The sequence below is a fragment of the Tiliqua scincoides genome, chromosome 3, assembly GCF_035046505.1.
Source record: "Tiliqua scincoides isolate rTilSci1 chromosome 3, rTilSci1.hap2, whole genome shotgun sequence".
NCBI classification, from domain to species: domain Eukaryota; kingdom Metazoa; phylum Chordata; class Lepidosauria; order Squamata; family Scincidae; genus Tiliqua; species Tiliqua scincoides.
The window spans coordinates 131,716,296-131,744,180 of record NC_089823.1 but is presented as its reverse complement, the minus strand read 5'-3'; the positions used below and the strand labels follow the sequence as shown (position 1 = coordinate 131,744,180).

At 43.8% G+C, this 27,885-nt stretch overlaps 1 protein-coding gene across 2 annotated transcripts; it reads left to right on the top strand.

Annotated features, from left to right (window-relative positions):
- Nucleotides 1-1,244: 1,244 nt before the first annotated feature.
- On the top strand, nucleotides 1,245-27,529 carry LOC136644736 (broad substrate specificity ATP-binding cassette transporter ABCG2-like). 2 transcript variants are annotated; one of them, XM_066620836.1, is made up of 15 exons: nucleotides 1,245-1,414; nucleotides 4,030-4,089; nucleotides 5,340-5,454; nucleotides 10,400-10,552; nucleotides 13,781-13,938; nucleotides 15,523-15,674; nucleotides 18,832-18,918; nucleotides 19,086-19,351; nucleotides 21,277-21,359; nucleotides 21,823-21,912; nucleotides 22,343-22,467; nucleotides 23,259-23,413; nucleotides 23,689-23,778; nucleotides 26,053-26,106; nucleotides 27,272-27,529. In XM_066620836.1, exons 2-15 carry the CDS (start codon nucleotides 4,037-4,039, stop codon nucleotides 27,452-27,454), a joined length of 1,764 nt encoding a protein of 587 aa, XP_066476933.1. In that variant the 5' UTR covers nucleotides 1,245-1,414; nucleotides 4,030-4,036; the 3' UTR covers nucleotides 27,455-27,529. The 2 variants fall into 2 exon arrangements, with proteins under 2 accessions (XP_066476933.1, XP_066476932.1); XM_066620835.1 differs by having other exon boundaries at nucleotides 26,053-26,156; nucleotides 27,307-27,529.
- Nucleotides 27,530-27,885: the final 356 nt, after the last annotated feature.

Genomic DNA, 27,885 nt, shown 5'->3' with positions numbered 1-27,885 from the left:
TGAATACGTATCTTAGTCTACACAAGCTGATCAAATGTAAGGTCTCTCCTTACCTATCATTACTGAGAAGCTCTTCCTGGTGCCACTGCCCTCTGCGTTTGCTTATACAACAGACAACAAAGCAGAGGGCACAGAAGCAAAGGAGACTCTGAATGAATAACAAAAGTTAGCATTTATTCTGTGCTTGCAAAGTGTCCCAGATATGCTTCACCTTTTAATGGTCCCTCGAGACAGACTATTGTTATCATCATCGTCACCTTGGAGTGGTACAATCTGAGGATGTGAGATAATGACTTAATATGCAAATTGGTTGTGGAAATAAGGTCTGAGTTGAGAAGTTATTGGCATATTCTCTTGGCTTACTGTGTTACACCAGCTCTGAGGCTGGTGACTTTCTGGAGAGTTGCTTGAAATTAGGAGAATGTAATTGACGTTGTTGGCAATGGACATAAATCACAAGAGAGTTGTTCTGTGTCAAAACCCCACTAAAATTAATAGGAAGTGTACAACAGATGCTAGCTAAGTATTTTTACAAGCCCTTGAATTTCTAATCAGACATGTAGCTCTTGCTCAGGGGCTCCATCAGAATAGGGCAGAGGGCAATCAGGTTGTTCATTCTGCAGAATGGGACATGATTAAATGGCTAGGTCCCAAGAGTCTACCTCAAAGCACTATTTTGGGGGCTCACTTCCCCCATTCTGCAAAAATGAAGAATAAAATCCAGATCACAAAATTGCTACGAGACTGTGTAAGAGACAATATCATAATGAACTTTGTACACTATAGCCCCAATCCTAACCAACTTTCCAAGGCCCATACAGCCCTGCCAGTGGGGTGCGTGCTACATTCTATGGTGGGGGTGGCAGTCAAGTAGGCCTCCTCAAGGTAAGGGAATGTTGATTCTCTTACCTCGGGGCTGCATACCGGGGCTGCATAGCAGCAGCATCGGCCCCGGAAAGTTGGTTAGGTTTGGGCTGTAAAAGTGCCACAGAAGAAATTATTTATAAGATCTGAGTTTCCAGATGTTCCAGACGTTCGAAGTTGATGGCTAAACTCGAGTTGCAAATGTTCAGTTCAAAAGTAAATTCAAAGCATTTCTACATTGCAGGCAGTTCCAACAGATGGCAACCACTGAAAACAAAGACTTTGTTAGCGTTGGCCCAATAGAGTTTGGTGCCAATGGCAAAGATGCAGCAGCTTCACATATGGCCGGCATCACCAACAAGGGATGCAGTCCTGTGGATGAAGCAGAACCAGGGGGCACCTTTTTGCGTTCAGTCCCAACCAGGGAATCTCTCCGGTCCCCACGGGGCTCAGTTGTCAGCTTCCACAACATCCAGTATTCCATCAAGCAGTCTCGTGGGCTCCCGTGTAAGCGGACAGTGGTGAAGAAGACAATCCTTCATAACGTATAGTAAGTTTATGTATAATGAAACGTTTGACATGGAGAAACCATTTCGAAAAGCCTTGAAAGGTTCCTCTTCTGGATTCATTGGAAATAACAGGAAAAAAAGGAAGATGCTTTTTTTCCACTACACTTAATTATGACTGACAGCCCAATCCTCTGCATGTCTACTCAGAAGTAAGTCCTATTAGATTCAATGGGGCTTACTCCCAGGAAAGTGTGGATAGGGTTGGGCTGTGAGTTGGTATTAGAAGCATCCTGCCAATTAATCAGTCTTATTGATTAATACTTTGCAGAAAAACAAAGTAATTTAGATTTAGGACTCCATACTTGCTATATAACTTTTAATGTCTGTTTTCATTGTTTGTTGTATGTTGTAGAGTGTGTAATTGCGTTGTATGCTTAAGGTTTTGTGGGTTTGTGTTTGTTAATTTTAGTTGTCTTAATACATACATTAAGCATTCCGTGCGCTTTGGTGTTTAGTTATGCTGGCCATATGACCATGGAAGATGTCTTCAGACAATGCCAGCTCCCTTGGCTTGATGAGCACCGCCCCCTAGAGTCATACATGGCTCTACAGAGGAAACCTGCGCAGGAGAAACCTTTACTAATACATACATACAAGTATTTTTCTTACTTGCTTTTAATTTGTCTAGGCATAATTAGTGTTTTTATTTATTCATATGCATGTGGTTCTCGACGTAAAAACCCATGTCATTTACCTAGTTAGTGGCCCAGGTTCGAAAGCACAGAAATACATACTCGCAAATGAATTTCTGTGCTTGTGTGTAGAATGCCCCTTGACATATGTACCATTTAAGAGCTCCAGCCCACTTTTTTCTCCCAGCTGATGTAATTAGGCTTGGTGGAAGTTGGAAAAGAGGGTGGGTGGAATAAGAAAGCATAAGTACAGGAGATATTGTTCTTGAAGGATGGTCATAAGGTTGCTACAGGCAAGGGATTGGGCTAGATGACCTTGAGGATCCCTTTGAACTTATTAATTGTATGATTCTATAACCTCTAAAAGAAGCAGGCGTCACCAGTGGGTTACGAAATGGCCTCAGTGTTGGCATTAAGTTGCTGGATGCCCTGCACTGGGTGCCTGCACCTCCAGATGGTCACTACCACTGTCACTGGTATTGAAAATTCAGGCCAGGTGAACCTTCTTTTTTCTTAAATTTCATTTATAAATTAAAAAAATTTCATTTACATATTATAATACTAATAAAGAAAAAGAAAAAACACAGTGAGAAATAAAATAAGAAAAAAACAACATTAAAGATACATTAAAAAATAAAAAAGAAATACAAAGAATACTACTAACAGTGTAGCACGTGCAAAGTTGAATGTTCTAATTCCTTACAGCTTAATAATCTAAGATAACACCCATATATATGTTATATCTCCAACAGCTCCTAGGCCAGATGAACCTTCTGATGGGTGGGAACTTTCAGCCAGTGTCCAATTCTGGCCGATTTCTGGAATCACCCTTGAAGAACCTTTTTTTAAAAGCATCCACTGGAAGGGGGGGGGGGGGGAGGTGACATTCCATTCTTATCTCAGTATCTGGTTTTGCCTTTTGCCTGTTTATTTCCACAACTTATATTTCTTCCCAGACCATGAACCTACCCCAGTATGGCTTTACTGTTTTGTTCTTAGGAGGAAATAAGAACCCAAGTAGAATATGATGTCCCCACTTACTACAGGGACATACACTCCAGTTTATATTCTGGTCAGGAGGATGTATTGTTCCCTGCAGGATGATGTCAGTAGGCTTAGAACTGCTAAATGCTACCGTTTTTCTGCAAAGATCAGGCCAAGCTTGTGCCATTTTGGTATCTCAAGCAATCATGTGTGTAGGGTCATCCTCAGGTTTATCTGGAAAGATATCCAAGGAAATAAACCTGGGAAACAACATAAGAGATTGTCAGCTGTCAAGCATGGACAGTTATATATTGGAAATGATTGAAGGATACTCCTACAGTGAGTCAAGACAGCTTAGATTATGTACCTAGAAGCTAGGCCAATTATTGTTTTGCTTCTATTTGCTCAGTCTGAATGTTGCATTTTGAGCTAGGCAAGGTTTCACCTAGAATTTTGGTGGCAGGGATCTATACTATGGCTAAAGATATGGGTGGGAAGACATACCTAGAAGCCATAACAGAGGGACAGCCATGCAGAAACTCCATTCCCAGACTATTTGAGCATTTCTTGATACTTCACGTCTGTGTGTTTAAGAGTGTCTCTAATATCAATGTGAACTACAGACTCATGACCCAATCCTATCCAACTTTCCTGCATTTGTGCAACCACAATGGAGCCCTGAGGTAAGGGAACAAATGTTCTCATACCTTGAGGTGGCCTCTGTGACTATCTCTGTGACTCTGTGAAATTAGATAGGATTGGGTCCTTAGTCTTTTTTAAACATTAAAGAGATTTTTCAGGAATCCAGATTCTGCACCAGATTTCATACAAACCAGCCTGCAAGAGAAGCATAAAAGAGGAGCAGAATAACAGAAGCTGTGGTTTATTACACAGTGAAAATCTGTTGTCTTTCAGCCACTGAGATCTCACAAACAATGGCTGATCAACTGAAATCCTTCCTTTCCTCCTTTTATTTTTAGTGGCATCATGAAGCCAGGCATGAATGCTATCCTTGGGCCAACAGGCAGTGGCAAATCTTCGTGAGTATCTATTTAAAAGGCCAAACTAGAAGTGAGTCAAGAGAGCTGTGCTTAGGATCTCCCTTAGTTTGTATCTAATTCACAACCACATGAGACTGCTTTGAAGATAGGTAAATACTACTCTGGGAGAGAGATCTAACCCCTGCTAACTGGGTAAGAGGCACTTTTTAAGTGGGTGCTCTTCTTTTATTTAGCGGGGGAGAGTAACTAGCCCTCCTCACCCCAGCACTGTCTTTTCTAGTGGCTGTCTGCTGGTGTTCTTTTGCATCCTTTTAGATTGTGAGCCCTTTGGGGACAGGGAGCCATTAGTTGTTTGTCTGATTCTCTCTGTAAACCGCTTTGTGAACTTTCCCTTGAAAAGTGGTATATAAATACTGTTCATCATCATCAAGCCCTTTCCCTTCCATGCCCTTGCCTGTATTTAAACCATGACCACCCCTAAGTTGCTGCTGGGAAGAACTACAGCAACCGCATTCTACATGTCTTCTCCGCTTCCCATAGAGCTAACAACAGCTTCCAGAGAGGAGGAGATTTAAATGGAGAAAAAGCAAGGAAAGAAAGAGTTAAGCATTCCCTCCCAGAATGGCTACTTCCTTGATCTTCAAAGCAACCTTCAAAGCAGGCTGCGAATTGGTTAAAAGAAACAGGGTAATCCTACTCACAGACAAATTGTACTTGCAGGATTAAGTGCCTGTTTATAAGCATTCACACGTAAGCAGCTTGACCAACTTTTTCTGGCATGGCTCCTGTTTCTTTAACAGTGGTACGCCACACAGAAATACAGGAAGTGAGGTTTTTCCCAGCCAGTGAATGCCATGATGGGAACAGCTTCACTTGCCCAGTTTCCTCCTAGAATTTCCTTCAGTCATGCCTGCTCTTATAAGCATGGAGGTAGCCCAGATAAAAGATGTGGCACCACTAGTTAGCCAGGGAATGAAGTCACTGTGCTCTGATTGAATCGCCTGCTCCTCTATCATTTCCTTTTAGAGCATTATTTGCTGGTCATACAATGGGCAGACCTGGGCTTTTCCTTAGTGCAGAATTTGAATTTCTTGTGGAGTTGTTTCAAAGAAACAGCTCTGTTTATGAGAGAATTCAGACCTCTGCTTCATAACTGCATAGGAACACAGGCCCTACGACCACCTCAGAGGCTGAATCCTGAAACAGACCTTGCTGTGTTAATCATTATCACAGTTGGAGATAATGTTATCAAAAACAGAATAACCTGACAGAGGATTTCCTGTCTGCAGTCTCCTAGATGTTCTGGCTGCTCGAAAGGACCCTGCTGGCTTGTCTGGGGATGTTCTCATTGATGGCATCCCACAACCCCCAAATTTCAAGTGTATATCAGGATACGTCGTCCAGGTTAGTGTTTTATCCTGAGTGAATGACTGGAAAAGAAAAGGAAAACATGACAGACATGGTTTATGAGACAACGTTCCAAATACTGTACCCAGAATTCTGATGGAAGGCAAAATTGCTGCCTTTTGCTCAGATGAAACTGGTAGATTTAGATGCCAAGAACCAATCTACAACTTTACAAAGCATAACTCTGTTTCTGCCCTGATGTTAACAATGGGAGCAAAGCCTTGGTTTTCTCTGTGAAACAATTCCTATTTATTTATTTTCCACATTTTTATACCACCTCCCCTAAGGAGCTCAGGGTACATGGTTCCTCCCCTTTTTTTGTCCTCACAATAACCCTGTGAGGTAGGTGAGGCTGAGATAGTGACTGGTCACCACCCTTAATCCTAGAATGCAAGAAGTGGCAGTGACGTAACTATAAAATATGAGCAAACAAAAACGGGCAAGTCCAGACTAAACAGCTGGTGTGGAAACAACTTATGTGTACATATAGTACAATATATATGTACATATTGTGCAGTATGTACAATATATGCTGCAATAAACCAGTATAAGCATTCAAGCTACCTTACCTTTTTTACGTGGTAACAAAAAAACAGAACAAAAGAAGCAGGCTTTTTAATTCCCCAGTAGCACCAATGTGCAGCCAAGTCTTTGAACTTTTAAATGTTCATGTTTTAAAACTGTCACTTTATTATTTGGTGTGGTGTTTGTGTGCTCATTTTTTATTTTATTGATTGATTGACTTTTATTATTTATTTGTATTATGCTTTTATTATGATTGATTGCTAATGTTATGAATGCTGATCACCAGGCAAGCTTAGCAACTCAAAGCCTTAAGGATCAAGATCTTTGAGTGACCAATGGCTCAAGCCTATCTCCTGCCACTACAGAGTACTTAGCACCACAAACAGAGAACAAGTTGCATGCTGGAGGGAGGTGGGGTAGGTTCAGCAGATGGCATGGGAAAGATAAGTAAATTTTTATTTTTTAACATAGGCTGGCTCCTCAAACCTACATCAGCTGGCATAAAAATTTGAGGCTGGCATAAAAATTTGAGGTTCCTCAAGGGGCAGATCTGGGCCAGCTGGGAAAGAATTCAGGATGAGCTGCTGCCACCAACATCTACCCCCAAACCTCCTACTCCCCATCCCAAACCACCCATGATTAGAGGTGTTTGTTTCCAGTGAGTAAACTAGGATTACAGCCTAAGTCTTACTGAACACAATGGGCTTACTTTTGAATAATATAAATAACACTATTTTCAAACACCTCTACAATTGCTACTGTCATCACTTTACCTGTTCTGATGCAGGCTCTGTCTGTCTCTGGCGGGTGTGTTGAGCCTCCAGTTGTTTGCGCCGGTGGCTCTGATGTGCATGACGACAGTGCAACATTTATGAAACCGCAGTGGCACTTGCAGTGGTTCCATCACTCTAAGGAGTTCCATCACTCTAAGTGCCCTATAGGATTAGGTCATGTGGTGGGGGGCCAAACCAATGAAATTAATGGGTAGATGTTGGGTGCATGTCACTGCAAACTGTACTCTGCTTCCCTTGAAGGACAGCAACACCGTACAAGCTTAAGGCAACTGGTTGGATGTCAAATTCATTTCATACAGAGGGCTGAACTTGCATTCATGGTGCCTACTGAGGGCCAGACATGACATCATTAAGCAGAAAGTAACATCATTAAGTAGACGATGGCCAAAAATAAGCACTTTGTTTTCATACAGAAACTCATTAGCTACAAATGACAGAACTGGCCCTCCTCACCCCGCAGTGTCTTTTCTAGTGGCTGTCTACTGGTGTTTTGCATTTTTTAGATTGTGAGACCTTTTCAGACAAGGAGCCATTAGTTATTTGATTTTTCTCTGTAAACCGCTTTGTGAACTTTTGTTGAAAAGCGGTATATAAATACTGTTGTTGTTGTTGTTGTTGTTGTTGTTGTTGTTAATAATAATAATAATAATAATAATAATAATAATAATAATAATAATAATAATAATAATAGAAAATGTGCAAATCTTGTTCATATTCTTGAGATATGAGACAGCCCAATTATCACATTGGGAGAGCCCAATTATAACAGGGGCCAGATAAATTGTTTCTGAGGGCCACATTCAGCCCATGGGCCTTATGTTTGACACCCCTGGGTTGGAATATGGAGATGTTTTAAATGCAGCAGAGTGGGAACTTGCACAAGCACAGGGGAACCACTCAAATTGAGGGTGAAGCAAGATTTTTTTAAATGGGAGTTCCAAAACAAAGCAATGACAAACTCTTTGAAGATGTGTAAGGGGTGAGTCCTGATTGGCTCAAGGGTTTTCTCACTCCTTCAAAATATAGAATTGTGGGCTCAGCATTCTACCTGCTTTGAAAACTTTCCAAGCTCTTGATTTGGTCTTTTTGTTTACCACTTCTTGGATGAAAGAGGACAAAGAGCTCTAGACTGGGAGAAGGATGGATGTCTGGAGCACAACCAGAGTGTTTATTGCTGCAGCCCCTGGAACGAAGACAAGTATATGGCAACACTGGATTAGCACAAGCACCCCTGGGTCTGGGTTCTTTTGTTTGTCCAAACAGACTCATTTAAATTTGATGGCAGGCTGTTCCAATGTTCATGCCATGCCTTTTGGGTCCAGACAGGATAGTGGCATAAGCTGCAGCTACCTTTGGAAAATTCTGTCCTCCCTGTGGCTTTCAATGAGTGGGAGTGGGAGAGAGGGGGAGGAGCTTTTTAATCATGTCTTCCAGCATTATGCCTGGGCTGAAAGACACAGTGCCCCACTGAGAATATTGCAACAGGGCAAAGCTGGAAAATTAGCATCTATATGAGCAGAGGAGGCTAGAAAGCATCAGGGTCTGGGAACATTTTGAAAGAAAGAGAAAGATAAACATAGGCAGGCAGTTCATGAAAGTCAGATAGTTAATTATTTCCCAGATATTGAATGGGATTTGAAACAATCAATGAAGGCCAAGTGTTGAGAACTGCAGTCCTCCAAAAAGCAAATTAACCAAACATGGTTTTCTGATTATAAAGATTTGGGGTCTTTTTTTAGCTACTACATTCTCTGGTTTTCCAGTTTGTGTTCCAGGTTGCAAAACGACCACCAAATGCAAACAAACAAATCCATGCTCTGTAGCAAGCAAGAGAATGAAACAGGAAGTCACAAGTTAGATTTTGCAGTAGCCGACAGCCATTTAACAGAAGAGCATAGAAATGGGTGCACGGAGACAGTGGCGTCACTAGGATTTGTGTCACCCGGTGCGGGAGGCATGCATAGGATTGGGCTCACAGGCTGCAATTCTACCCACACTTTCCTGAGAGTAAGCCCCATTGACCACAGTAGGACTTACTTCAGAATAGATTCACTTGGTGGAACAGGTCTGGCTCCCCCTTATTTAATTATTTCTTTAATTTTAACTTAATTATTTATAATTATTTATTTTAATTTGCTTGATGATCTCACTTCTGGCCATGACGTCACTTCCAATGGGTCCTGGACAGATTGCCATTCTAAAAAGTGGGTCCCAGTGCTAAAAGTTTGAGAATTGCTGCAATAAGTTGTTAGTAAGTTGACACAGGGTGTGTGTGTGTGTGTGTGACTCTACAAGTTTTCAAAATCACTAAAATCAGAGTTTGGAGGAATAATACCATCAAGTTATATATCAATCAATGTGTAATTTCATGCAGAATGCAATGAAACAAACCACATTGAACTATCTGTGCTCTAACAAGAGGTACAGCCAAAAAACCAGTGGGGGCAGGGCGATGGTACATCACCATGCCCACCACCTGGGTTGTTGCCCTGCCCACTGCATGGGGTGCGGCTCTAATTTCAGTTATTTTTCTCAAACAAGAGAAGATAAGTTAACCCTCTAAAATCTCTATCACTCTCCCCTTACCAGTTCAAGCCTCTTTTTTGTCCTTTTTAGTGGGAGGGGAGGCTGCCTTCTGGAGCATCTCCAGCGCCATCGGATCGGGACCCTTCTGGTGTCCTCACATTCCCCTTTGCCTGACCTGACCAGCAGCCAAGGCACGTCTGCCTACTTGCAAGTAAACACGACCGTGAGGCTGCTTGGCTTTCCATAGGGCTCAATAGACTGCAGCTGAGAAGGAGGCAGGGACCTCCTTCTCCCTTTTGTGTTTTTGGGGGCTGCATTCATTGGATCAGGACCATTCTGACATCCTTGGAGTCCTCTCAGCCTGCCCTTTCTGATGGACTAAGGCAAGTTTGCCTACTCGCAAGTAAACGTGGCCACATGACTTCATTCCGCAGCTGAGAGGGAGGCAGGGACCTCCTCGGGTGTTTTTGGGAGGATGCATTCATTCGATCAGGACCATTCTGACATCCTTGGAGTCCTCTCAGCCTGCCCTTTCCGATGGACTATGGCAAGTACACCTACTCGCGAGTAAACACGCAATACGGCTCACTTTCACTTTCCATAGGGCTCCATGCATTTTTTTCTTCCGGTGTTTTGGCCTTAACTTTTGAACAAAAGGAGTGATTTCAATTCTGTTTTTTGTACTGCACTCCGCTGGCCATTCCGCTTCCAACGGTGTATGGCATGACAGGGTGGCTCCTAAAGCCGCGATGTTAGCACGTCATCACCCCGCACATCACCTGGTGCGGCCTGCACCCCCCGCACCCCCCTAGCGACGCCAGTGCATGGAGAAGGGGGAGCTTAGTAAGTCATCAATTTTTTACTTACCCTGCTCCTGTCTGAACAACAGCCCGACACACAAAAATTAAGCATGTGAAGCTTTCATCATAACTTTATGCCAAGAAAAGCTTCACATGCAGAACATCTGCCTGTTAGGTTGATCAGTGCTCACGGCACAGGCTCAGGACCAGCAAAAATGGGCATCTGAATTTCAAATAGTGACATTGGGGAGGCAGTGGACAATTGTTTTCTGCTATTAAGAATTATGTTGCTTTCAGGATGATGTTGTCATGGGCACCATGACCGTGAGGGAGAATTTGCTCTTCTCGGCTGCTCTGCGGCTCCCTGACACGATCAGCTTCCAGGAGAAGAAAGAGCGTGTGACCCAGATCATCAGTGAGTTGGGACTGAACAAAGTGGCTGATATGAAGGTGAGCATACCCTGGGAAATGATGGGAGATGCTGTGCCCGAACATGACATACTTGCAGTGAATTGGGGAGGGAATATTTGCTGATATCCCCCAAGTATCGCTGACGCACTGTAAGGCCCAAGGCTGGGGAGGCATAGTGCATGGAGCTTCCAGGTGTCATCACAGCCACAAGGCATTCTGGGGGCTATCTGGAAGCCCCAGTGCCTGCACAATCACAGCGGAGTCTGAGCTGCCATTGCTGCAAGCTGTAGTCTCTCCAAGAGACTTGGACAGTCTGAGAGAGTCTCTCAGAGAGACTAAAGTTTGCAGCAGTGACAGCTCAACCTCCCCTGTGATCGAGCAACCACTCAGAAACTGGGTGGAGCATGTGCTCAGTCACAGGGGAGGCTAAGCTGGCAGGCAGAGCTGACCACACGTCCCTGCCTAGCATGAGACAATCTGAGTGCTAATAGCACTGCCTGAAGTGCTTTCCTTTCCTTCATCAGCTGCACTGACTACTGGTGTGCATTGGACTCGCTGCAGAGTGCTGGTCTTGGCCTATAGAGTTGTTCATGATGGCATTGTACATGCAGCTTAGAGATAGCTTCTTCAGGGTTTTTGATCATAGAAATATATTGCTGGCAGGGTGACCAGATGTCGTAACCGCAAAAGGGACAAGGCACCTCAAAATGTAGGACATCCAAGAAAAATGTAGGTTATGGCAAAATAAAAGCTAAAAACACTCATATATTGATGTGATTAATTTAAACACTAGATTACTTATTATTAAATTTAAAACTATATTACACATAATTTATTACATATGATTTACTAATTGCAAGACTGTTCTGCCTGCAGGGGTCCGTTCATAGGGGAAAGGAGCATTTAAGTTCTTTTCCAGGACATGAGGCTAAAAAAAGAGGTCACGTCCTGGAAAAAGAGGATGTCTGGTCACCCTAATTGCTGCTCATATTAACTTGGCTTAGGAGATGGGCAACGCAATCTTATGACCTTCTAAACCAGGGGTGTCAAACATAAGGCCCAGCGGCCAGATGCGGCCCTTGAAAGCTTTTCATGCAGCCCTCAGGCTCTCAGCTTCTAAGCAGTGCTGAGGTGTTACTGCTGAAAGGGGAATCCACGTGAAAATTGGGCTGTCCCTTATCTTGAAATATGACCAAGATTTGCATGTTTTCTCGTCTGTCACTTGCAGCTAAGTGAGAAAAAGTGTTTATTTTTGGTTATGACCTGTTCAATGACATCACTTTCTATCAATTGACATCACTTTCGGCCCTCAGCAGAGATGATGAATGCTATTCGGCCCTCTGTATGAAACAAGTTTGACACCCCTGTTCTAAACCATAACAAGCAGTGTCACCAATGAAATATAGTCTTTAAGGTTTTTGTGCACCTAACTGCATTTGGGTCTCGCATGCCAAAATGTCTGTCAAATCCGAAAGCTGAAAATGAATAAGCTAGATTTAGGAGGAGGCAGGCAACATGATGTTTTTACAGGCTTTTTTTTTCAATCAATAGATTTTTCTGAAGTGATCCTCTTCTATTGATTCTTAGCATCATTTAGGCATTGTGTTTCTTGCTCTTGGCTCTTTTTTTCCAAATAAATTTTGCAACTCTTAGGATAGCAAATTGTTGTTTTATACTGATATTTGTAGTACCATGAAGAAGCATTTGATTTGCTGCTGTGGACCCTGAAATGTCATGGGTCACTGACACGAGCATTGTGTATGGGCTTAAAAAGAGCACACGGGATAGACAACAAAGAGTCAAATTCTCTGCTTGAAGATGCAAAGTTCAAAATAAAGTACCAGATTATAACTACCCTATCCTACCTGCTAGAGGCACTTATAGAAATTCAGCATCATGCTGCCTCCTTTTCTCTTTGACCTAAATGGAAGACAACAGCATTAGGAATTCATCTTGCTCTGACTAGACAGCACCAGCGTTCCTTTTCTTGCAACTTCAACCAGCTGGTCAGCTCTCTTTTATCCCATTTTGGGGAAACTAGCTCCCAAGCTTGGCTAGGCTGAATGGAAATTAGCAAGCTTACAAATTTCTTGCTCCCAAGTCAGGTGGACCCACTAGATCAATGACCATGTGTGAGCTAAACTCAGTGAGGATCCAAGACGGTTTTGGTCAACCAAATAGCTATGGAGCTCCAAAATACATTTGAGGGGGGAATGCTACACATGGTATGTGACTCAGAGCTCTGGACAGGAGGATATGACAGGCTGATTCTTAGGTCAGGCTCCATATTCATGGAGCATGACCATTTAGGAGAAGAAGACAGGTTTCCTCAGGAGAAGAGTGCTTCTTCATGACAAAGTTTTAAAACATACATGCACAAATACACACACACACACACAAAGAACAAGAAGAACAAGATTAAGAAGAATCTGAGTTACAGAAGGAATTGTAATAATTCCTGTTGGTTAATGATTGTCAATCGGAACTGGATAGAACTGAACTCTTGTTTTTACAAACCAGGGAGTGGGAGAGGAGGAGCAGTGCAGGTGAATGTGCAGATAGAAGTGGACAACCCCCCCCCCCCCCGCATGCACACACATGTCTGATAGTGCATGATGCAGCCACTTCAGTTGGCCTCATGGATGGGCTGGTCCTTGCTGGATACCATAGCTTCTGTCTCACCATTTCTCCCCATGGTTGTTTGGGGTGAAAGAAAGGGCATTTTTGTGGGAGGTATGCTTCTTTTGCATGCATTTGCCTATGCATATCTAGTTTGATCCTTATTATAAGGCAGTGGGGAGAGAATGACCGTTGTGGTGATAATCTTGTATAGGTCAAAGAGACCCTTTAAAATAAGTTTGTTTGGGGACCAGTGGGAAGCCCCTAACAGGAGAACACTGCACATCTTGAAATGATGGATAGTTTCTGTGAGGGAAAAGCTAGACTTTTTCCTTCCTCCCCCCCTTTCTTTTTCAGGGCAACTTTGGAAAAACAGGAATTTCAGAAGTGAAGCCCTTATGTCACGAAAGTGCACAGATTAAAAAAAAAGCTCTCTCTGCTTCCCCTCAGTGTTTAGTCTAAACCTAAATACACGTGTGTACCCCCATATAGTGTGGTTTGCATACTGCCATCTTAGGGGGAAGTGGGGCTTCTGCCCCTCCTGTGCAGGGAGATATGGGGCAGAAGCCTTCAGAATATTCACTCCCAGCAGACATTTGAAAGAACTGGTGCATAGAAGGCAACAGCTTGCCTCATTTTATTTTGCAGGTAGGAACTGAACTGATCCGAGGGGTGTCTGGAGGAGAAAGGAAGAGGACTAACATAGGAATGGAGCTAATCACAGAGCCCCCAGTGTTGTTCCTGGATGAACCCACCACAGGCCTAGATGCCAGTACTGCCAACGCTGTGCTTCTCCTGCTGAAGAGGTAAGCGCTGCAAACAAAAGCTAAAACTCAAAGCACTCAGGATGATCCTCTCACATACCTTTGGAGATGTCCAAATGGTTTAGGATTGCAGAAGATCAGAATTGAGATCCTTGGCACCAGCACTGCAGCAGAAGCACAAAGGAGAACTCTTCCCCTAGTTTTTGAGCTGATGGGGAGAAGATGGGATGCCTTTACTGACCAGAGGTTTTGTAACATATCTGGTGCTACAACTCATATAACCTTATGAAAGCGCAGGCTGCCCCTTATAGGTCACTCCTGTCTCTGCAAATACATGGCTTATACTCTCACAAATCTGTGAATTGCAATCATCCAGAAGCTGCTCTGGATTTCTACAGCTCACTTGTTGATGTGGGATTCCCTCAGATTGTCAAGTTAGACGGAACCTAGATGGAACCTGGCAGTCTCCCCCACTGGAGGGAATTCCTACTGGCCTAGCCTCTGATTACTTGTAGCCAGATCTCATAAGATATACCATGTTATGCACACCTAGCAGGGGTATTAATTTTAACCTAAGAGAACTACGTCTTGTAGAAGAGTGATAAAAGGAACCAGAGAGCAGAAAGGGTCCAAACAAATAAATCTGCAGTTGCAGGAGTGATTCAAAGGGATCGTTCCATGTCCTCAAACCATGATAACAACCTGGGGCTGATGAAGCATTCAGTAAAAGCACTAGTGTTTGGACTGAACTGCACATTATGCTGGGAGGTCTGTGATTGCTCTCCTGATGTTTTAAGTGTCTCCAAAATGCAACCACAAGTGTGTGCCTGTCTGTTTGTGTTGGTGATCATTTTGCACAGGGAAGAGGTGTATTACCCCTTTCTTCCTCACACCATTTTCCTTATCTCAGGCTCACATGCACAAACATTACTTACCTGACAAAGGGCGCAATCCTAACCTACTTTCCAGCACTGACTTAAGGGCAATGCAGCTCTGAGGTAAGGGAACAAACATTCCTTGACTTTGAGGAAGCCTCCTTGAGTGCCATCCAACTGCAGGATGCAACACACGTCCCACTGGCACAGCTAAGCCAGTGCTGGAAAGTGGGTTAGGATTTGGGCCAAAGTGGCACAAATTCAAGCAGAACAGAGCAGCCAGGGGCCGCTCTACACCGCCCGGGAACAGGGTCAGGATCCAGCAGTTATGCCGGATCCTGGCCCTGCCTCCCACTCCCTGCCCACCTCCAGGCTGCAATCCTAACCACACTTTCCTGAGAGTAAGCCTGATTGAACAAAATAGGACTCAGTAGACCTGGTTAGGATTGTGTCCTTAGTTAGGTAGCTAACGTGCTACAGAAGTCTTCATTATTTTATTTTATTTTTTGCTGTTAGCATTTAGTTGGTGTATTTTTAAAAACGGGAATCACAAATCTCCCAGGGTGACAGGGCGTTTGGTCTGCTGTCACTCCAAGTCAGATGCAAATGGGTGGGGAAAGTGTGTATAGGGAAGATGTGAGTTTGTATAGACAGTCTGCAGTTTTGTCAGTTTGGGGGGCTATTGCATATCACTGTAACTAAAACACACAGTAGCAAGGTTTGAGACTTTGGCTTTGGCTTCCCATCTTAGGCTCTCCAGAAGAGGCAGAACCATCATTTTCTCCATTCATCAACCCCGTTATTCCATATTCAAGCTTTTTGATAGTCTAACATTGCTGGCTTTGGGGAAGGTGATGTATCATGGCCCAGCCAAGGAAGCATTGGAGTATTTCCGTTCTATTGGTAAGTGTGCTCTGTTATTACAAGAGGCTATACATAGCAAGAACAGGCAGCATTTGTTCATGGTCTGTCTGTGACCTATAGACATATCAGACTATGCTGATTTGACCACAGAGGGCCAGACCAGATGTGACATCAGATTAGCAGAAGTTTTTCAAAAGTTCAGTAGCATCCAAAGTGGGGAGGGGCTGGAGATTCAACTGAAACTATGTGTTGGGTTGGGTTTAACAGTTTGATGGGTGTGTGAGATTTTCATCAGGATACAATACTGGGGAAAAACTTTGCCTCATCCCCCAATCCCAATCAGATTTGGAGGTCCCTAAAGTAGCTATGAACTTTTTAAAAACCAGAGCGGTATCCAATCTCAAGTCTCTCAGCATCATGCCTCTTTGCTTCCTGAATGCCTATTAAAGCTTTGCACTGGGTTTGGTATTGTTTTTCATGCTGTTTATATTTGGACCAAGCAATAGATTGTACTAAGTTAATCATGCAATCGGAAATCTAAATTTCTAATAGCTAAAATTAGCTCACATTACCTGGCTTCCCAAAGCATAAAGTCTATGTTGTCTGCATATATGTAATTAAGCCGCTGTGTGGCAGAACTAGGGAAGAAAAAGGAAATAGTTTCTCTTCCTTTTATGGATTTTACTGTGAAGAAAAATGCTCTCTGGCTTTGTCAACTGTATTTGGAACTTCTGCTAAGTTTTAGAATCTTCAGAATACTTTTAAAAAGAAGAAAATATTTCCTAGAGGTGTTTGTTTCCAGTGATTAAGCTAGAGGTGTTTGTTTCCTGTAAGTAAGATAAGATTACAGCCTAAGGGCACAATCCTAACCAGGTCTACTCAGAAGTAAGTCCTATTTTGTTCAGTGGGGCTTACTCTCAGGAAAGTGTGGTTAGGATTGCAACCTCAGTCTCACTGAACACATTGGGCTTTCCTCTGTTATGGGATCATCCCCGGGCCTGCAGGTAATTTGCAGGCTGGATAGTGTCAGGCCCTGAAGTCTTGGCCTGACTGTGCACAGCATCATGGGAGGAGATGATGCAACATCTGGTGATGCATACCAGGTGACTGTCACCTGGTGAGTCACCCCATATGCCATCAGAGTGACTTTGCACTTTTAGTACGCTCTGATTGGTTATAGTCAGTATATAGTCCAGCGAGGGCAAGCTGGAGTGTGGGAGATGCAGAGTGGATTGTGTGCTGAAGGCTACGTCAGTGTGATTCATGATTGTGTGTTATCTGGACTGTTGCTGTATATATTGTACATAGTAAAGAGACATTGGTGGAGGACTTCTGCCGTCTGTCGTCTTTGTTCCTGGGAGTGCCTCCGCTCTGGCCTTGAGAGATAGGCACACAGTGCAGCTGGACAGCCGCTTGCTGTGAACACTTACCAAGCTGTAACAAAAATAAATAACACTGTTTTCAAACACTATCCATAGTCCAGTGACATTTTAAACTGGAAAGACTTTAATTGCAATCGTTTTCAAATTGAAAAGGCCACATTGCTGTCCTATATTGCTGCTCCAAAAAGTTCCATAAAATATTAAATCACAAATGCAAAATATTAATACAACCCTAGATTAGAGCCTTATATGTACAGGATTCAAGAGTGGGCTCAGTTGGGCTCTGACCAAGAGCCATGCCTTTCAGAGGGTCCACTTGACCAGACCAATTTCTGACCCCTCAGTACTGGTGACAGTATTAGAGCCCTATGCATATTGGGGCAGGCGAGGGATGTCAGGGAGAGCCCAGTTTACGACTTTCCCCGAGCACCTCCAGCAACCAGGTGTCAACACTGACAGAATTATCTGTAGTGCCTTCTGGACTCTGGAGCCAAGAATAAGCCAGACCATGAAGGAATTGTAACTTATGTGAATTTGATCATGTGGGAACACCTGCTCGGTCAATATGATTATCACAGCATGGGAGGAGTGCCTATATAACAGGAGGAGAAAGCTCTTTCCATTGCCGATATTAATTAATTCTTCACTTTTAAGTTCAGATGTAGTTTAAAGGGGTGAAACACCATATCTAACCTTACTCTTAAGATAAGGTTTTCAGAACATGGAGCTTAAGTATTGGGATTGCTTCTCAGCTCTGAATGACATTAGGTGTTGGATTCACACCAGCTCTAAAATCATTTACTTTCAGGCCTCACATTACAACTGAAGTTATAAATGCACTCAGGTATGCTATTTTGTCACTCATCCAATATCTGTATTACTGAGACAAGATAATTCCCATGCGTTGAAGAGGTGTAGCATTGAGGAAATACAGTATCAACAAAATGTTTAATTTGGCATCATTTTTTGATCTCAAGTTGTCGGATCTGAATGTTCAGCAATTTAAAATCTGATGTTTAGATGTGTGCTTTTTTGTGCCCAAGTTCAGATTTTGTCACCGAAATTTGATTGTTGCCGTACAGACCCTCAAATGAAAAGCCAAATGGTATACAAAATAAAAGATACTTTTTTTATGTCAACGTTTACATTCTGATCTAAAGACGCAAAATATGCTCAGATAGCTCAATCCAACTCCCAGCAAAGCAATGCAGCAACACCAACATGGCACCCACTGAGTTTTGCAAGGGAGTTTTGGCATCAGGAGGCCTCCTCAGTTTCCTTGCGCCGGGGAAGCCTGCACCAGCCCAGTGGATATACTTGGACCTGGGATGGCTCTATAGCTGCCGCAAGACCACATGGACCTGGGTCAGGGGATTGAGGCCGAGAAGGGAGTTAGATATTGGCATTAACCACTGCTGCTGATACTGTTCTCTTCCTGCCCCAAACTGCCCTTCTCCCTGCCCTCTTATGCCCCTTCTGCACCTCCCTTCACGCCCTGCAGCAACCTAACAGTGCAGTGGCACACTGACTTCCCAGTCACTTCCCAGTGCACACTTCCCAGTGCACTGGCACACTGACCCAGCTGCTCACTACTTGCCGCAGAGGCCAGGTCATGACAAATGGGTTGTTGCCTTTAGTGACAGCCATAAAGGGCCTTATGCTGCCGGAATGAATGTTCCAGCGGCACAAGGCCTGGTTAGGATTGGGTCATAAGAAAAGCTAGGGAGAAGCAGCAGCCAACAATTAAACAGCATTTTTTAAAAATGGAATTAAGTATGAAGCTTACACAAGTTTATTTTATTTTCTTTGTAAAGGGTATGAATGTGAACCTTTCAACAACCCGGCAGACTTCTTCCTTGACGTGATCAATGGTGATTCCACTGCTGTAGCAGCAAGCAAAGGTGATAAGAAGTTCAAGGAACGAGAAGAGCAAAACCACATGGGTAAGAGGTTTATTTAATTCCTCTTGTGTTAAATCACCTGTGGATCTGCCATTTATATTGCTGAAAAGCTTTGTTTGATAAAGTTCTAATAATAAGGAGTCTCTCTTTGGGTGCTTTTGCTTCAGAGACTGGTAATGAGAATAACACCGAACAGGAATGCAAGGAGAAGACAGTGGTGGACTTGCTGCATGAGAAATACCTGATATCCAGCCAGTGCCAAACCACCATGCAAGAGCTAAAGAAATTGGAAAAACCCCAAGGGAACTCCAAGAAGCAGCGCAGACATATTAATCAAGTGACATATGCAAATGGCTTCTTCACTCAACTCTACTGGGTGTCCCAACGCTCCCTCAAAAACCTCATTCGAAATCCTCAAGCATCTGTAGCACAAGTAAGAGTCAGCATTTCCTGCTAATATAGGGATCAATCCTTTCCAACTTTCCAGCTCCAGTGTAGTCACAATGCTACCCCATGGTAAGGGAACATCTGTTCCCATACTTTGAGAAAGCACCAGTGACTGTCCCTCCACCACAGGATGCAGCGCACACCCCACTGGCACAACTGCACCAGCACTGGAAAATTGAATAGGATTGGGCCCTTAGTCTCTTAAATTAAAATGTATGCTATATCCAGACTCCTGCCCTGTTACTATGTCTAGGACTGGAGGGTCTAGGCCCAAGATTCTCAGACATTTATGCTTCATGCACCCTCAGAAGAATTTCAAACTGCTCACACACGCACATCCTCAAACACTTTTTTTGTTTATTTTTTAATTTCAACTGTTATCCTTTGCTATTTTCGTGAAATTGTATCGAGTATACTGGTAGCAGTGATTCCCAAACTGTGGGTCAGGACGCACTGGTGGTTTGCGACCTGATATTTGGTGGGTTGCCAAAGTGTGATGAAAGATCAGATAACAAATTGCCTCAAGCCCTGAGACTATTCAAAAATCAGATGCTGTAGCTCAGGGCTTTTCAGACTGGGGCATCACGACGCCCCAGCCTGTAGTTCCTGGCCTGTTTCCCCTTAAGGGGTGGGGGCAGCCAGAAGGCAAGGAGGAGGCAACGGTGCAATCCCCGGGATTGCACAGCTCAGGGGGGCTGCAGGGGCTTGGGTACACTTACCAGAGCCTCCTGCAGCCTCCCAGGGGTGCAGGGAGCCCTGTGTGGCTGTCTGCAGGGTTCCCCAAAGCTTCACAAGTGAAAGTGGAGCGATCGCGCTCCGCTTCTGCTAAACCAGAAGTGGAGCGTGATCGCTCCACTTTCACTTTTGCAGCATTGGGGAGCCCTGTGGACAGCTGTCCTCTGAGCAGCACGATCCTAGGAGTTTGAAAACAACAGCTGTAGCTGCTAATTACTCTGCAAAGAGCTCAGCTCCTGCAGTTTGTATAAATACAGGGAGATAAATGTTTGAGGGTCTTTTTTCCTGGTTATTATTACTTATACATAAAAAGTAAAATATTATTTATTTCTAGATCTCCTGTTTTTAACAGTCTGGTAAACCTAGGCGGGTTCTAATAGAGGGTCATTTTAAAAAGTGGGTCCCAGTGCTAAAAAGTTTGCAAACCACTAATATGGCATCCTGCTGGCATAACACTCTTTGTGGCTGTCACAAATGCAACAGTAGAGTGTCAGGGTCTGTGTGAAAACAGACTGCAGACACCCGCCAGTGCAGGTAAGACCATGACAGGGGGAAAGTGAATTGGGCCTGGGGAAAGGGTGGATTTTGCAGCTGCACCTGCCAAATCCTAATTCACTTCCTGGCCTTGATCCACCTTCATGGATCAACATGGACTTGCACCAGCAATATCACTGGTACATGTCTGACTTAACCCATGGGAGCAGCTGGGGCTTACCCCAGGGCAAGGGGAACAAATTTTCCCTTCCCCAAAGGGGCTTCAACAAGCCGAAACTCCCCCATGGGATACAGCGGAAACCATGTTGGCACTGTTGGATCACTGCAGGGAGTTACAGTTATAGTTACAGGGAGCAGGAAAATGTGGGACAAATGTGGGCCTGAGAGGATTTCATTTTACAATTCTACTTGCCTATAGTGACACAAAACATTTGCACAATAAGTAAGCGTTTTCTGTATCCTTGAGAATTAAATAGTTTCACATCCTCTTGCCAAGAAGTTCTGTGTCACTAGAAATTCTGCATGTTTTTTTTTTTTGCCAACAGAAGTTAACTTGAGCTAATGAAAGTCATTGCCTTGTTTGTTTTGAATTGTTTAAAACATGACAAAACAGACAAAGGTAGGCTGTGTTGATGGACGTTTGAGGCATTCATCCTTTTCTTTTCCTTTTCTCTGCTCCAGGTCCTTGTCACTGTTGTCCTGGCACTGATTGTGGGGGCAATTTTCTTTGGTGTAAAGGAGGATCAAAGTGGCATTCAAAATCGGTAATTAACAGAAACCATTCCAGTGTGTTTTTTTTTCCTTTGTTGAATACCATATTCCCATTAGATTTGGCTCCGGGTTGTTGTGGGGGGGGCCCTCTGGCAAGATACTCTCAGTTTGTCCCCTCCTTGTTGCCATCCACTTGGTCATCTGCCAGCTCTCTGAGTAAACAAGTGGTAGCTCCTCCTCCTTGCCACAATCGCTACTGCCATTCACTCACCTAGAGAGCTAGTGGCCAAGCAAAAGAGAACTCTATTCATGTGTATTTATCCCACTGTACTGCTTCACACAGCAGGCTGAAGTTCTCATTCTCAAGTATCCGTAATTCTACTACTCCTTTACACAGGTTGAAAACTGGAGATCAAGAAGGGTTAGCTTAACAGATGGAAACCCAACCCATTGATGGATGCCACACTTCTAGTAATGAATGAAAATGACTGACTTCATGTTGATTCATTCTTTCAGAGTCGGATCTTTGTTTTTCGTAACCACAAACCAGTGCTTCTCCAGTGTGTCAGCTATTGAGCTGTTTATCAGGGATAAGAAATTATTTGTGTAAGTATCAGACTTCCTTACTAGATAATAAGTAAGGTGGGGAAGGTGGGGGGGGGTGAATTTGGAATATGGGGTAGGGGAGCTTGTTGGAATAGCTGATGATTCTGTGGCATCTCATTTCCTTCCTTCCTTCCTTCCTTCCTAGTGTCTGGGGAATGACAAAGAGAGGTGGGCAGCACAGGGAGAAACGCTGAGGTTTTGGCCTAGCTCTTCCTGAGATAGTAAGCTTGTGGGCTGTATTACTTCAGACTAAAAGTTGGGCTCACAGCTGAAGATAGATTAATCTCACCACAAGTCAGTGGCATCCCTGTGATTTGAACTTAGGTAGATTTTTCCATTTTTATTTTGAATTAGTCATTTCTGATATACAGTATATACTTATATAATATTGTGCCTTTCCAGCAACTCATGTTCCTTCCTGTCCACACAGCCACCAGTATACTAGTGGATATTATCGAGTGTCTGCATATTTCCTGGCTTTGATGATCGGAGACCTAATACCTATGAGGACAATGCCTGCAATTATATTTTCATGTATAACCTACTGGATGATTGGTAAATACTGTAATGAAATTTACAGTTCCTTTATTTTTTTTTTCTTCAGCTGTAAATTTTGATGTTGTACCACAAAAATTTCCATGCCATTCTCTGCATCTAGTTATGGATTGCAGTATACCAGTATAACTACTACAAAGGAATGTGAGTCAGAGGGATCAGGGATCTTTTCACATTGAGATAAACTCCTGAGGAGACATCAGAACACAATGAAGCTTTGCCAGGAAGCACAATGTCAATGAGACGAGGAGATCACTGTGGGGAAAGGGTATGATGGATTTTTCCTCATGCAATAGACTGACAACAGCTGGGCATCACCAAACTGACCCGTTTTTGAAGGCTGAAACAAATCTGCAGAAGATAACCCTATCAATGGCCATTACTCGTGATAGCTGAATGGACTCTTCAGAGGCAGGTTACCTTCACTGTACGGGATCTTCAGTGATGGTATATGCTGGAGCATACAACAGGAAAAGACCTGCTTGTAGATTTTTGGGAAGCATCTGGCTTGCCAATGCTGGAAAATGTATGTTGGCTGGACCCTCCTGCCTGATCCAGTGGGGCTCTCTTTATATTTGGTATTGACCATTTGGTTAAATACAAGCAGTAGCCTCAAGTGCTTCCAGTTGACTAGATGTGTCCAGGTCACAGTTTCCAGAAGCAAGTGCTAAACTTTAGTGCTTCTCTTCTCTAAACCATGTTCAGTGTCTTTCCTAAATAATATTTGCCGTTGTTTGGCCCTTTCTGGATCTCTGCCTTGTAGTCTGACCAACCTCTCCTGCTGTTTTCAGGTTATCAGGCCATTGCTGGACGGTTCTTCTTCTTCATGTTGACACTAATATGTGTGTCCTACACAGCCACTTCAATGTCCCTTGCTATTTCAGCTGGGATGGATGTGGTAGCCATTGCCAACCTACTGATCACTATTTGCTTTGTCTTCATGTTGGTAAGTGGTGTGTGTGTGTGTGTGTGTGTGTGTGTGTGTGTGTACCATGTTAGTTTGGGATCAGTTCTCCTAGCACTGATTTATAATTTCATATTTGGAATGTTGATCCATGAATTCCGACCTTAGAATAATCTAAGGCAGTAACAGAAATTATTAACTAAGGACAGAGAATATTATGACAGGGAGTTGCTTTTAGGCCTGAGTGGGATTCTTGAATCATGAACACTCTCCTGAACAATGTATTAAAATGCATCTTTCCCCCCATAAAATTCTAGATCTTTTCTGGCTTATTAGTGAATCTTCCATCTGTGATGGACTGGTTGAACTGGCTGAAATACTTCAGCATTCCCAGATATGGCCTAACGGTAAGAATGCTATAATTATATATATTCATTTTCAATAACTCTTTGACTTCTTCTACTCTTTCATCTGAACAATTGATATGTTGAAAATATTTTTTTACACTTCAGCTACAGCTTCCAGGCTCCAGCAGAAAGAGTCTTTCTGATTTTTTCCAAGACGGGCACAATCCTAACCTCACGTTAGGCTAGCATAAGTCCCTTGCACCAGCCTAGGAGGGTCACAAATGTGCTGTAAAGCATGTTTGCGCCCCCTCAGGAGCAAGCTGTGCCACCTCACGGATGAGCACTAGAGCATGGAGGCTGCAGCCAGCCTCCGTGGTGGCTTGCAGAGTGAGCTTGGTCAATGCAAGGTTCTGGGGTGGGCAGAGAGGAGATGGGGAGGAGGTGGGAGGGAAGCGTTCCAGGGTGGGGGAGGGTGAGCGGAGGGCAGTCCTGGGGGCAGAGGATGAGAGGCAGGGCTGGGATCTGGCTGTTATACCAGATCCCAACCCCCGTTCCCGAGCAGCGTGGAGCAGCTGCAAGCTACTCCACTCTCCTCAGACTTGTGCCACCTCAGGAGGTGGCGCAAGTCCAAGGAGACCCATAAGGGCTGCAGTGGCTTACCCCAGGGGTAATGGGAAGAGTTTCCCCTTACCTCTGGCTAAGCCACTTTGACACCCTATCTTGAACTGGATACAACGCAAGCCTCTTGGCCTGCCTGTTCCAGCACAAGATAGGATTGCGCTGCACATAATTCACCATTTTTTCTTGGGTTAAAGCTACACACTATAACTACTGCATGGCCACAATTAAATGAAGCAACCCTGCATCTCCATCCAGTAGCATAGCTAGAGGGGGTGCAAAACAATAAGTACTGCAGGCTCCTCAACATGCTGTGTAAACGTCCCCTCCCACTCATCATTAGGCCATTCCAGACAGTGATGGCAATGTGCAGGTACTCCTGAGTGTTGCTGTCGCTACCCAGAATGGCTCTGATGGCAAGGGGGGGCACTTACAGGGTGCATTGCTGCACCTGCAGTACTTCCTGTTTTGCACCCCCTTCTAGCTACATATTGCCCCCTCTAGCTATGCTACTGGTTTGCCCCCCTTTTGCCTCCCCCTCTAGCTACGCTACTGTCTCTATCCCCACAATGCTTCTTCAGACAAAATATGTGATGTGTTGTGCCTGCATTTCCTCTCTCCCCTTCATTGACAGTTATTTGTGGCTGAAGAGAAACACCCAATGCAGTGACCACAAGCATCCTCATCGGAGCAAATGCCCTGGCTCTTTCTCAGGTTGCATGCTATGCAGGTTCCTTCCCTGGGGCTCTCGTTTTTCCTGCAGTTGGAAGAATATAAGAAAGAGCAGGAGTCTCTTCTGAACAGCAATTCCTCTTTCCAACTTTCATCATAACCCAATCAAATAAGAGACAACCATCTCTCTCCTTGGGCCCCTGCATGAGACGAGGACTTGGGGGAGGGGGTTGGTAGTGATCTCAAATAATAATGACTGGCTTGTAAGCCATGTCAACATTGGTGACTGTCACCTCATTTTGACTTAAGTAGTAATGGGCAAGAGAAGGAGAAGTAGACCCAGATTGCAGCCTAACAGCCCAGTCCTATGATTCCTGGTGCCCACAGCTTCAGTAGCGCCAAAATGGTGACTGCCATATCCTGTGGGTGCAGGGATACTGCCAGAGATCTCCTTAGGGGAAAGGAGTGTTTGCTCCCTTACCCTGGTTAGACAGCAGCAGGCTGCAATGGGTCTCCTCAGCTCTGCACCTTCATTTTAGCAGGTGCAGAGCCAAGCAGATCCATGTTGGGTTACCCAGTCTGGGAGGAAGGTTAGGATACAGCAGCAGACCTGCTGCCATCTCCACCCCCTTCCAGGTCCAATCCTCCCCTCCTTCCACCCTATTCCACTCACTCCCTGCCTCCCCCCACCCCAAAAATACTCAGTGCCAGCCGGTGCTGGAAGAGCACCAGTCAGCATCCACGTGGCGCTGAAGTGCAGCGCCAGGTGGCATTGGCCCAGCTCCAGCACTCCCTCCTGCCCCACTACCTTAAGCATGCCTTGCAGCACATTTACAACACCCAGAGTCAGTGCTGAAGGCCCATAGGATTGGGCTCTTACTTATGAAATGAAAAGGTGCTTGGGTGAGTTTGCTATTAATGAGGCAGTACTGACTGACTACAGATTCCTTTAACAATATACACATACTGGGTAAATATGGCTGGATAGTGTGAAGTTTCTTTGTTGCTACTGCTGCTCTGATTTCATATTTGGTTTCTGCACAGGCCCTTCAAGTAAATGAATTTAGAGACCTGAAGTTCTGTGGCGATAATACCACAGTGTACCCACCAATGCCCAGTTGTTCCCAAAGTTCTCAGCTTGAGCGAACGTAAGTGTCAGCTTATTGATTTGTAGGTGGAAAAATACATACATTCTCTTATAGAAGTACTTGTGTCCTTTTAAATTTGGGAATGCTCATTGCTCACAAGAAGTACCTCTTCTTACATCACCGCACACACCCACACCATTGTGTATTCTGGAAAAACAACTGAAAAGTCATCAATTTTCAGTAGGGGAAGATCAACCTGCCTCATAAAGGTCTGGTATCAACAACCCCGTATCAAGCCCAGAGGAGATACAGGATATTAACTATCATTTGAGTATTGAAATTCAAGCTGTTTTAATTAATGGAACTGATCAAGGAATACCTGCTTGAATATACACACAAGAAAGGCAGTAAGAAATTTACACACAATAAAATAAAGAAAAACAGCCCAGGCCTAACCTGGCCTTAACGCTGGTGGATCTCATGATCCACCACAGTGAAACTGGGGCCCAACAGCATGAAAGCTGTTCTGCTGTTCTGTGGCCACAGCTGCCAGCACAAATGCCCAGAAGCTATGCCAGGGCAACAACAACCCACAGAACTTCCACCATCCTCTGCTATTGCAAGTAAGTCAGATCGGGGCAGGAAGTGGGCTAGGCCAGAGGTAGTTTAGGAGCGGAATGAGGATGGTTCACAATGGTAGCCACACATGCCTATTTCACACACACACACACACACCAGCATTTTGAGTGGAGGTGGAGGGTTGAGTCCTAAATTTGCTATCAAGCACAAAGTCAGCATATTTATTCCCATGTGTTAACATATGCGTATACATATAATAACAAGCAAGAATGGCTCATCTGGAATTTTTTTGGCTTTGTATGTTTCAATTCTGGCAACTGGCAAAAAGGATAACATTCCAGCTTGGTGGCAACCATATCTTTCAACAGGAATCACATTTGATTTAATTACAAAATGGGATGTACTAAAGGCAGTAAGAATACATCCATGAAAATAGAGTAAGAAAGGGTATAAATGCCACAAGAACACCTCCTTGGTAAATAAGAGGGCTTGCTTACCTTCACAGTTGAAAAACTAGTGTGGCCTTACATCTGTTAGCATTTTCTGCATTTGGGTCTAAATGAGATTAAATTTGTACCAGTCCAACATTTGGGCAGTTAATGAATATATTTTCTGTATTATTATTTAACAGGTGCTACGGTGAAACATACCTCTGCAGCCAGGGCATCGAACCTACCAATTGGGCCATGTGGGAGAACATTGTGGCCCTTTTCTGCATGATAGTTATTTTCCTTCTGATAGCATACAGCAAACTCCAATTTATGAAAAAGTTCACTTAACAGCCCCTATTCAGCTGCTGAGCAAATGACTCTCAAAACAAGTTTTTATTTTCTTGATCCAGTTTGGAGGACCATGTTGTACCACTTTTTAAACTTTGATTTTACAGTATTTAGATTTTTTTTTTGCAAAGAGATTCATTGACTGACTAATGCATCCTTTTAAGCCATTGCTGCCCAACATTGCATATATGCAACAGGGACCAAATGTGTACACCTGGGAGCTAGGCAAAAATGGGTTATAGATTTCACCTTTTCCTTATATATATATATATATATTTTTAAGTCAGCCTCAAATGGAATCAGCCTCAGGAAATCAATATAGATCCCTGGTTAGCCAACAAATGGTTGTCCTGGAGAACCATTTTGAAAAGGGAATCTGTGGGCCAAAACTACATTTTCACTCTGCCAACTAGCTGTGTTTTGCAGATGTC